General features: G+C 40.1%; 1 protein-coding gene across 1 annotated transcript; it reads left to right on the top strand.

The window, feature by feature from the left end:
- The first annotated feature begins 241 nt into the window (after nt 1-241).
- On the top strand, nt 242-4,356 carry LOC121862457. Its single transcript, XM_042360758.1, has 3 exons — nt 242-450; nt 2,727-3,099; nt 3,418-4,356. Exons 1-3 carry the CDS (start codon nt 280-282, stop codon nt 3,540-3,542), a joined length of 669 nt encoding a protein of 222 aa, XP_042216692.1. The 5' UTR covers nt 242-279; the 3' UTR covers nt 3,543-4,356.
- Nucleotides 4,357-12,691: the final 8,335 nt, after the last annotated feature.

Below are 12,691 nucleotides of genomic sequence, written 5' to 3'. Positions count from 1 at the left end.
CTCTCTAACCCTCTCCTTTCCCCCGTCAGGTTCATGGCAGTCAACACCTGGAGGTATTAAACTGGATGCTTCGTCTTCATCGCCCAGGCCCGCAGTGCAGGCACTTATTTGTGTCAATTGTCCATTAGCCCACTACTATCTGCAGTCTACCCTCCTCTGTGCTGGTGGCAGAGAGAGAGAGAGAGAGAGAGAGAGAGAGAGAGAGAGAGCATCACTATTCTCAACAAAATCGTAAATAAAGATATAAAAAAAAGAGTGACAATAAGGCAATTAACAAGAATGGTGCAGACAGACACTCAGCCAATCCTTCGTCTTCCCCTTACAGAGGCCGTGGCATCAGTACACCCCGGGCGGGAGGTGTTCTTGAAGGAGGGTAGCCGTGTGGTGCTGGTGTGTGAAGTGAGAGGCTGTCCTTATCCGGCTCTCCCCGCCTGGTACAGGGGACGACAGGTGAGTATATTACTACCCAGGTGGAGAGAGAGAGAGAGAGAGTGAGAGAGAGAGAGAGAAAGAGAAAAAGAGAGAGAGAGAGAGAGAGAGACTTCATGGTTGGATAAACAATTACACGTAACAAAGACATTAATTATCGGCCAATCAGAAGCCATTTTAAAGATCTCAATGACTCATCTTTGACCTCCTGGCATGACCTTGACCTGGGCTATATATAACGAAAACTTATCCACTTATATCCACGTAAAGGTTCTATATGTATATAAAATTTCCAGTTAAAACGATTCATTTGCTTTGGATATTTACCGTATAATGTTTTCATATACAGAGTGATTCAGCAAAGAGTACATTAAATTAGAGAATAAAATCCTTGGATAATTCTAAACCACAATGTCTCTATGGTAAAATGTCATATTCTGCATAATTTCCATGTTGCAATACATTTAAGTTGTTGTATTAATGAGAGTGAATTTGAAGTGAAACCCCCGTAGGTTTTTGTAATAATTTATTCACAGAGGCAGAAGGGGGCAACTTTGAGCATTCCCTTTAGGTTGTAACAAAGAGGGGTCACACTGTAGAGATTTGTGAATAAATTAATACAAAAACCTACGGGGGTTTCACATCAAATTCACTCTCATTAATGCAACAACTTAAATGTATTACAACATGGAAATTATGCAGAATATGACATTTTACCATAGAGACTATGTGGTTTAGAATTATCCAAGGATTTATTCTCTAATTTAAAATACTCTTTGCTGAATCACTCTATATACGAATAGGTAAGAATATAGTCTAAGAGCCAACGGTAACCTATGGGAAAGTAGGGGATATACGAGGACTGTATAATGACACATTCCCAGAACTCTACACACTTAACTTCACTGTAAAGTCACTTAGGCTGGTTATTAAGTATTCAAACTCACTTATAAAAGTTTCCTCGGTGTGGTGTGGTGGTAGTGGAGAGGGGGTGGTGGTGGTGGTGGTGGTGGTGGTGGTGGTGTAAGCAAGATGGGTTGTGGTGGAGGGTGGTGTTGGAGGGGGATAGTGGTGTTGGAGGGTTGTGTTGGAGGGTTGTGTTGGAGGGTTGTGTTGGAGAGTGGTGTTGGAGTGGGGGATCGTGGTGGCCCCTCGTTCTAAGTGACTGGTGCAACTCAAGTCAAATTACCTGGGGACTCACAAAACTTCTGCCTCTGTAATTCTTCTTTGTTGGTTCTGTAGGAGAATTAGAGTGAATGTGTTATCGCTGTTGAGAGAGAGAGAGAGAGAGACTTTTACTGGTGGCGTCAACTTTGTGATGATAAATTTTCAACCTCTGAACATATCAAATCCCGAATATATAATTTCTAAAAGTATTAACCCACCAAAAGTATTAACCCACCAAAAGTATTAACCCACCAAAAGTATTAACCCACCAAAAGTATTAACCCACCAAAAGTATTAACCCACCAAATCTTCAACCTAAACATTTCCATATTTTTAATCAATCTCTCTCAGACACGTATCACCTCTCGTCCTATGGTAATGTAACATGACTAAGTGCATCTCAATGAAGAGTCTTGATAATTATCTTACCAAAAAATAAAATAAAAAGGAAGTCTGTATTGCTTCCTCGTTGTCAAGGGGTGAAAACTGTGTCTGTCTGTCTGTCTGTCTGTTTATCTGCCTGTCTGTCTGTCTGTCTGTCTGTCTCTCTTTATCTCTTACGGAAATGGTATAACATTCGCATCCCTCTGGGTTTTTTTTTTTTATGATGCGTTATTATGCATTTTTTTTTTACATTCATTTTCGTATATTTTTATGCGTTCTTTTGTGTGGTGTTTTGTTAAATATTTTTGTACTTTCTTTTCTCTTTTTTTGTGCGTTCTTTCTGTTCTTTTCGTAGGGGGGGGGGAGTTCATTTAACCCATTGTGCGTTCATTCTTCCTTAGGCCTATGGTACTGTTTACAAATATTGATATTTTTTACCTTGCACTATTATTTCTTCATACGATGTTTTTATTTTGATAGAAAATTGTTTACTTGATAATATTCTTTTTTTACGTTGTTTATAAACTAATTGAACATTGTTTGCTTGATAATATTTCCTGTACATAGTTTGCATAGGAATGATACATTACTTGTGAATTGTTTACAGATTAGTGTTTATACAGTGTAAATATAAAATTGCTTGCTAAATAATATTACTCCTGTATTGTTTGCCTCTTTAATATAACTCGTTCATTGTTTGTATAGAATTAATAATATTGTTTGCTAAGTAAATTTATCTCGTGTAGGTCCAACAAGGCAGTGAAGTATATGAAGGGAACATCCAAGCTGATACCATCTCAACCACTACTACCACCACTACCACTACCACCACTACCACCACTACCACCACCACCACCCCATATCCACGACACTATCACATCCATACTACCATACCAACCAAACACCATCATCATCACCACCACCATCACACAACTGAGGATGATGGATTAGTTGGCGGTCTTACCACCTCCCCGCCCACGACTACGCCCACGCCTATTGGTTTGCCCATAGCTAGAGCCACCCTCACACGCCCACGAGCTTCGACCGCCCATTCAGGTGTTTATACCTGTACTAACACCTGTACTCAAGCCCTTAACCTAACCCTCCATGTGTTGATAGGTGAGTCTTATAGGTAATGAATTTAGTTTCTGTCTGTCTTTCTGTCTGTCTGTCTGTCTGTCTCTTTACCTGTCTTTCTATACCTGTCTGTCTCTCTGTCTGTCCGTCTATCTGTCTGTCTGTCTACCTGTCTGTCTCTCTGTCTCTCTCACTTTTATATCCCATGGACAGGTGTGGAAAATTTGGACACACAGGTATAACATATGATATTCCTCAATAAATCTCTATATACTAATACATTTTGATACCATTATAATTTTATAGATTTTATACAATTTTATACATGATAATAAATCTTATGGAATTTATTCATTATAGGAGATGAAGAGACCGCAGCTATGCAACACCTGAGCGGGTCGTTGAGTCTCCACATGTCCCTCGGTGGTGCCAGCGTGGTGATGGCAGCCGTGACGTCATTAATCTGGCGAGAGATGATGTCCTGAAATGATAAACAGACAGACAGATATATACTATAAGTAGGTTGACAGACAGATAGACACGTAAATATATATATATATATAGAGAGAGAGACAGAAGGAGACAGACTCACAAATAGTATATTCCTACTACTGTTTTTATACACTGCTCATACTATGGCAACAAAAATACTGCACAAACTTGTATATTATATCCCCCTACCAAAAGACCTGTGTTATGTAGAGATCACAGCTTTGTAGTGTTTTCTGTCCAGTGTAAACAAACAAATAAACCAAAAATATATGTTTTATTAAGCGTAGTTAATACGGTGTTTGTCTGTATAGTTATTTTGGAGGGAGAATTTGGAGCTCTTATTTGGTTCCTGGCTTGCTATTGGTCGTGACGTCATCGTGTGGTTTATGACGCCATGTGGTGTTGGTCATGACGTCATGCTTAAGACTTCACCTCATTGGTCATGACGTCACGCCAAACGCCATGACATGGCTTTCTTGACTATGACGTCACACTAGAGAGCATTACGTCACGGTCTAAATGTAAACAAACGTAATGGTATGAAAGGGAAAATATATTAAACTTACGAGAATTTTAAAGAAAGTTAAGAAAAAATAAGGTGACATTTTACCTGTTATCTGAGACTGTGTTGTGAGGTGACCTAATTTATGTACTGTGGACGTTTTATCTCCACACAAACGCACATGAGCATATTCTAACTCATGCGTACACACATGCATATACACACAGTTACATACATACATACATACATACATACATACATACATACATACATACATACATACATACATACATACATACATACAAGACCTGATATATATTACCGAATTATCAAATATAAAAAAATAATTTAAGTGGAAGTGGTGATAAATCTGTGTGTTACCTCCAATTACTAATGAGTGTGTTTGTTAATTAGGGGTCATAAGGTGTTCACAGGTGACAGATACTGTTTTGTGTGTATGTGTGTGGGTGTATGTGAGACGTTGGTACTGTGTATATGTGTGTATAGGAGAGACATATATAGTGTTTATGTGTGTATTGTAGATGTTATGGTATGTGTCTATATTGATGCACTTTAATGATACCTGTACACACATAGTCACTCTGTAAAGGTCTCCTGTACACACACACACACACACACACATAAGAACATAAGAAAATAAGGAGTCTGCAATAGGCCGGTTGGTCTGTGCATGGCAGCTCCTGTCGAGAGTTACTTCCACTCTATCATCCATGAATCTATCTAGCCTCCTTTTAAAACTTTCCAGCGTTCCAGCACTTACTACAAAGTTGCTAAGCTTGTTCCACTCGTCTACCACCCTATTTGTGAACCAGTTCCTCAGTTCCTTCCTTTACTCCTCCTAAAACCTAAACTTTTATCCAACTTAAACTGTTGTTACGAGACTCATCCTGCTCGGATATTATAAGAACTTTATCTATATCTTCTTTATTGATTCTTTCACCGCACTTAAATACTTCTATCATATCTTCCTTCTTGTATCTTTCATCTTTTCTAGGGAATGCAAGTTTAGGTTTCTTTAATCTATCCCTTTGATATGGAAGGTTTTGAGTCCAGGAATTCCGTTTTCGTCATTCTTCGCTGCACTGACTCTAGTGAATTGATATCCATTCTATAATAAGGGCACCAGAACTGGAACCGCATAATCGAGGTGCGGCCTCGACTAGCGCAAGATATAGTTGCAATACATCTCCGCACTCTTATTACTTACACACCCCCTAGATATAAAAAACCCAATACTTTGCTTGCCTTTATTTCGGAATATTAACGCAATTGTTTTCTGTGCTGCAGGTCCGGGCTTACAGCACCTCAAGTCTCTTCACCAAGTCGACTTCTAGGTTGATGTTGATAAGGCTGTATACATTGACAGTATTTGTTCTTCCATTATTGCTAATGCTGCACTTGCTGGTGTTGAATTCCATTTGCCATTTTTCTACTCATCCGCAGTTTATTTAAATCTTCCCAGCATTTGCATCCTGCCCTGAATTAATTCGCCCTATTTTGGTGTCATCCGCAAACTTGCTTGTGTCACTGCTGATCCCAGTATCTAGATCGTTTATGCAGATTATGAACAAAGAGTGGGCTCACTGATCCTCAAACTCACTATAAGTAGCCCCACTCCAGATTTAACACCACTATGCTGACCTGTGTTCTCTATCGAGAGCTTGCTAAGATTTTGGTCTGAATTAAAACTTCTCGATACCATGAACCTTAACTTTTCTCAGAAGCCTCTGATGCGGTACTCTGTCAAACGCTTTGCTAAAGTCTAAGTAAATAACATCGTAATTTTCGTCATTATTTACTACCTCAAAGACTTTCCTAAAAAACGTGAGCAGACTTGTTAGACAAGATTTTCCCTTTGTAAACCCATGTTGAGAGTCGTAGATTAATTTGTTTTTCTCTAAATGCGATCGGATGTTATTTGTTTTAATTGATTCAAGAAATTTCCCCACTACTGACGTCAAACTAATCGGCCGGTAATTTGATGGTGATGCTCTGTCACCCTTTTTGAATATGGGTACTACATTTGCCTGTTTCCACAAGTCTGGCACAACTCCCTTGTCTAATGATTTTGTAAATAAATTTACGAGGGGTCCGTTAATCTGTTCCTTACACTCTTTCAAAACTCGAGGGAAAATTTCATGCTGCCCTGGGGAGTTTGTCTTCTTTAATTTATTTATCTTCTTAAGAACATCCACTTTTCTGATAGTGATATTCTATAATTTCTCTTCTTCATTTCCGCTAAATATCAGTTCTACCTCTGGCATTTCCTCGTGAATTTCTTCTGTGAAAACTGATAAAAAGTAGCTGTTTAATGATTTGCTCATTTCCTCACTGTCATCGATCACTTCCTCCCTCCGTGACTTTAAAGGCTCCACTTTGTCCTATATACCTGGAAAAATCCCTTGGGATTCGCCTTGGATTCCCTTGGTATCCTGATTTCGTAGTCCTTCTTTGCCTTCATTACATTTTTCTTAACATTCCTAGATAGTTCATTATACCTATTTCTGAGCTGCTCCTCCCCTCCCTTTAATTTCTTATAAATTCCTTTCTTTATTCCTATGTCATGTTTAAGTCTTTTGGTCATCCATCTTGGCTCATTCTTATTTGACCTAATTTTTCTGTATGGTATATTTTGTTCCTGTGCTTTACGTAATATACTAGTGAATATATTTTAGTCATGATCAATTGTTGTGTCGCCTGTGACCTCACCCGTTCCTACCGGGTACTGACCTGACTGTTTCCAGGCGACCTCACCTAGGTACCTTCTTAATCCCTGATAATCCGCCGATCGAAAGTTTGGGACTCTGACCATATTGTCATTGTTTTTCGTTTCCCAATTTAGGGTGAACCTAGTTTCTCTGTGATCACTGTTACCTAGTTCTTCCCCTACTACGATATCTCTGATAATATTTTCTTTATTTGTTAATACTAGGTCTAATATATTGTCACCTCTAGTAGGTTCTGTATTTAGTTGTTTTAAAAAATTGTCCTGTACTGCATCTAGGAAGTCTTCAGATTCATAGTCACCTACAATGTTGTCCCAGTCAATATTTCTGAAGTTGAAATCCCCCAAAATGCGCGCACACACACACACACACACACACACACACACACACACACCAGGTGACATACCACACCGCCACCTTTGATCACCCTGACGTGACCTCATAACTTATGTCACTTCAAATTTGTGTACCAGACTTTCTTCCTAGTAAAAAATAAAATAAAAAATAGATATGCCGTTTACTTTTAGTCCTTGAATAAATTGGTATGTTTTGTTCCTTGTATATATATGTGTATGTATACTGATGTGTATGTGTGTATGTCTCCCCTGAGTATTTACATCGTCTCCCTCTTAACCACCCACCCTCACCCCCTCACCGATCTCATCATTTCACCCTGGATAACTAACTAACCCCCTTCCTCCTTCCCCCTTTCAAACTACCCCCTCCCTCTTACCGCTCCCCCTCTCTCAATCTACCTCCTCTCCCCCTCCTCCCCCTCCTCCTTCACCCCCACTAAATACACCCCTTCCCCGACATAGTCATCTGCAAGCAGAGAAAAAAATCGCATCAAATATTTTTTCCTATATGAAGACTTTGGCTCCGCTTAACAAGATTTATATTCAGTGATACTTAGATGCTGAGGATGGTGATGGTGGTGATGATGGTGGTGGTGATGGTGGTGATGATGGTGGTGGTGATGATGGTGGTGATGGTGGTGGTGATGATGATGATGATGATGATGATGATGGTGATGATGGTTGGTGGTGATGACGGTGGTGATGATGATGATGATAAAATTAAAAAGATAATAATAATAATAATAAACACAAAGACAATAATTAAAAAAATATATATCAATGATAATGATAAGTAAAAAAATTCTCAAGTAAAACAAAGAAAAAAATGTCACTATTAAAACACAAATTAAAAAATAAATAAAGAAGAATGATAAAATATGAATAACCAGGAGACACACTATCATGATAAAGGAGAAAGGGATGAAAGAGGATAGAGGGAAAGGAGTGATGGGAATAGACGGTGATGATAGGGTAGGAGGGAGGTGGTGATGAAGGTGGGAGATAGAGCAGAGGGCGTGGAAGGAGGAGGAGGAGGAGGGGAAAAGAGAAGGAGAAAACTAAAGAGATTTTGTAATAAAATTAAGAATTGGCGAAATATATGATAAAACAAACACACACACACACACACACACACACACACACACACACGCATACTCAAGAACCCGTGCAGAGAGCTATTCCAGGACCCCGCTTGAGTGATTACATCTGCTCAGAGGCAGAGAGGGAGATGATGAAGAAGAGAAGGAAGGGTAGGAATAATAATAATAATAATAATAATAATAATAATAGCTCAAATACATCAAGCAGAAATAAGACGCAGAATAAAAAACCCACAAAGATTACAAGAAATAAAACGAAAGAAAATGACACACACACACACACACACACACACACACACACACACACACACACTATATTACTACAACTTTGCTGTCACTCGCAATCGTGTTAACAATCATCCAGCTACGATACAATGACATGAGTTATTAAGGATGTCACCATCGTTGGTGACCTCTGAGGTGACTAAAGAGTCCGATACAAGACCAACAGGGACGTTCACAGTTGTGGCACGTGTGGAGGGCTACATCTAGTGTGGGAGGGGCAGCGGGAGCGTCTTTCCGGTGTTGGCGCTTGTCTGCCTCGTTATGCAGTTGGGCTAACTCGAAAGTATTAACATCTCGTGTGGTGCTCCTCCAAGCGTTACGGTGTGGATTAATCGTCTCCCAGGTGAGGTGGTCGATTTGGCACCTTTTCAGGTTTGTCTTAAGACTATCCTTATACCTTTTCAGTTGCCCGCCAGCGTTACGTTTACTATTCGTTTGGTGACTGTAAAGTAGCTGCTTTGGCAGTCTACTGTCGTCCATGCGGGTAACATGGCCAGTCCAGCGTAGTTTTTCGTGGATAATGGTAGCCTCGATGTTCCTACAGCTGATGTCAGCGAGAATACGGCGATATTTTTTCTTATCTTCCCAGCGAAATCAGAGGATGGACGTCCATTACATTGGTAAAATTTCCAAGTGCCTAGAAGAGCCTCTTGTATGTGACCCATGTCTCGCTGCCATAAAGCAGGGTGGGGAGGACCACTGCTCGATACACATGCAACTTTGTAGATAATTTCAGCTCCCTACAGCGGAAGACACGAGTATGGAGTCAGCCAAAGGCTTGAGATACTGAATGTGGTTAATATTAGAAAGATTAGTACCGTTAGCCTGAAAAAATGGTGGAGGTGTGGTTGAACCAGGGGCAGGCTGAAAGAGAATCTGAGTCTTACGTACATTCACCTCAAGGCCGAAGTGTGCATAGGCATCTATGTTGAAAAGTCCCTTCATCTGGGAATGAATGTCCACCCCCGCCGGCTAAATTGGAACTGGCACGAGTAAGGAAGGCAGCCAAGAAAATGGAAAAGAGAGTTGGTGCCACTACACACCCTTGTTTAACCCCTGTTTGGATGGGGAAGAACTCAGACTGGGTGCCGTTGTGCAGGACACTGCCGTTCATGCCATCGTGGAGTTGCCTCACAATGGCGATGAATTTTGGTGGGCAGCCAAAACGGCTGTTGACCGAGTCGAAGGCGTTTGTAAGGTCGATGAAGGCCGTGTACAGGTCATGACGCTGTGTCTCTGCACTGTTCCTGTATCTGGCGGGCAGCAAGGATCATGTCATTAGAGTTACATGATGGTCTAAAGCCATATTGAGATTCTAGGATTAAGTTTTCCACCTCAGGATGAAGTGTGTTTAGGAATTCTCGGGCGATAATCTTCACAGCTTCACAGCGAAATCCCACAGTAGATGTCACATTCTGACCGGTTTCCCTTCTTATAAATATTGATGATGGAAGCGTCCTTAAGAGCTTGGGGGATTTCCTCCTTTTCCCAGATATTTTCCATGACAGATTGGAGACGGCTGGTAAGCAGAGGTCCTCCTCCTTTATTCACCTCGGTTTCGATTTCATAGGGCCCCGAAAGGCTGCTCAGTCACACAGATAGGACCGGATTGCACTGCTGCCTAGATCCCAGAGCATAAACGACCATGTTATCTGTTCCGCCCATGTGGAGAGTTGTGATTCGAGACTTACGGCAGTAATCTCTGCCTGTCCCCGTCGCCACTCGTCCGTCGCCATAGGACTTTTGGGGGTATAGGGGTTTTGATGATGATGAGAGGTATGATGAGTTGGATGATGGCTGCGCATAAGTTGATTTATGTGGTGAGGCAGGAGCGCAGGCTGCAACCACGCATCATGGATCTCAGTTTTCCTGATTCAATGGTGCAATCATTGGGTTTCCATGGTGGTCACCTCTTCTGCCTATACTGCCGTTGGGGTTTGTCGGAGCTCTGTAAGTATGCATGTCTAATGCGGGGCTCCACAGCAGATTTTTCGTTCGGGGTTTACTCCCGTAGCCTCATACTTGTCAAGGTTAATCCACATGCTAGTAGGCCTATGCGCTGGTCCTCTGAGGCCCACTGCTACTCTGCTGGACTACTAGCCTGGGCCCACGAGGCACCCAGTTACCGTATTTTGCCACGAGGAGACACAGCAGGAGTCTGTGTGCTAGCAGGGGAAGATTTGTGTAAGTTGCTTCCCTGTTCGCCACGTGGGCTAGCCAGCGGCGGCTGCTGAAGGCGAGGGGGAGCAAGCAATGCTTGCACCTTAACACTAACATAATGCTGTGCACACACACACACACACACACACACATACATACAGAATCATAACAAGAAAGTACGAATAACATGGACATAAAAAGCAAAGGCAGATCAGATACAAAGGCAGAGACAGACACAGAGAGAGTGAAGGTACCTGGACGGAGTGACTCAGGTAACATCCAATATTCTCAAGTACATTATTCTTACCTCTCCTGCCGTGAGTGGAGGGAGGAACAAAGTATGTATTGTACTTTAAAATACTCGTCCTTCATATCCTTGAAAACACATAAGGTTCAATTTACTAAAGAATAACTGTTATTACTATAATTTGAGACGATGTGTATTTTGACTCTTGAGAATCAAGAGACTTATGATTGAAATTTGCTGTGTTTGTGTGTGTGTGTGTGTGTGTGTGTGTGTGTGTGTGTGTGTGTGTGTTTGTGTGTGTGTGTGTGTGTGTGTGTGTGTGTGTGTTTCATTTTTGCAATTATTCGTTTTTTTAATATTTTGAAGAAAACTAGTTTTCCACTTTATAAATTTTAAAATAAGGAATAGCTCTTGAAATAATGTCTAATTTACATCTTTTTATTTGCCAAATGATTTATTCGTTAAAAAATAAACTTATTCAACCTGTGTTAGTAACGTTATAATATATTTCAATGTTATATAAATAATGTATAACGTTATATAAGGTAGTAGGTAGTAGGCAGCTACCAAACAGGGAGGTACTACCGCCTGGGAAGATATTGGAAGCTTAATGTGTTGTCTAATGGTGGACCCTGCTGCCATATGTGACCAAGTCCCAGGTTGATGATCTGACTTTCTGCCTCATTTACACACAATTGCAGGGTCTCAATTGTTTCTCTTACTATTGACAACACAACATACATACTGTGTATTGCTTCTCACTCTTGTTCCTTTTTTTTAATATATAGTTCATTATTATTATTGTTCTATTATTATTATCAGCATTTTATTTTATTATATTTTTTTCATAATATATAGTTTTTTGTATTAGTTAATAATAATAATAATAATAATTATTATTATTATTATTATTATTATTATTATTATTATTATTATTATTATTATTATTATTATTATTATTATTATTATTATTATTATTATTATTATTATTATTATTTCTCACCCCAGGCCCTGATGTGGGTCATTTAGCTCTGCCTGGATGGGATGATCCCCGTAAAAAAAAAAAAAAAATTCCTATATAATTTTCAGGTTAGAAAAATAAAACTAGATTATACTTAGATACATCATAGAATACCAATCAATTTTTTTTTAAATTTTCACAATAATACAAAAATATTTCATTATTTGTGCAATTTATTCTTATTGTTATGATGGATGTGTGTGGTAATAATGGTCTTCCACAACATGGCTCCGTCTAGCTTCCGGGTTTGGCCTTGTTTCTTCACAAAAGCCAACGTCATCAACCAGCACACACGCACACACACACACACACACACACACACACACACACACACACACACACACACACACACACACACACACACACACACATACATACATATAACTTCACACACACTCATCCACACAACATCCTTTCACATACACACATCGCATCATCATCACCCACACACACGCAAACACCTTTCAACTTACCCACACACACACATACACACACGCAAATATCCGTCAACCACCCACACACACACACACACACCTCACACACACACATAAACATACCCACAACCACCCTGTCCCCCCACACACCCACTTATCATCACCACCCATCATTATTACCATTATTCAAAATAGCCTCCGGTCGCCAGGTAATTTTCCCTATAACTCGTCATCATTCTCCAGCTCTCATGAATCTTGGTGTGAGATTAATGATTCACCGCAGCTCTAAC

The sequence above is a fragment of the Homarus americanus genome, unplaced genomic scaffold (genome assembly GCF_018991925.1).
Source record: "Homarus americanus isolate GMGI-L3 unplaced genomic scaffold, GMGI_Hamer_2.0 scaffold31037, whole genome shotgun sequence".
NCBI classification, from domain to species: Eukaryota; Metazoa; Arthropoda; class Malacostraca; order Decapoda; family Nephropidae; genus Homarus; species Homarus americanus.
The sequence above is the reverse complement of the archived record's forward strand: the minus strand, read 5'-3'. Positions and strand labels throughout refer to the sequence as shown.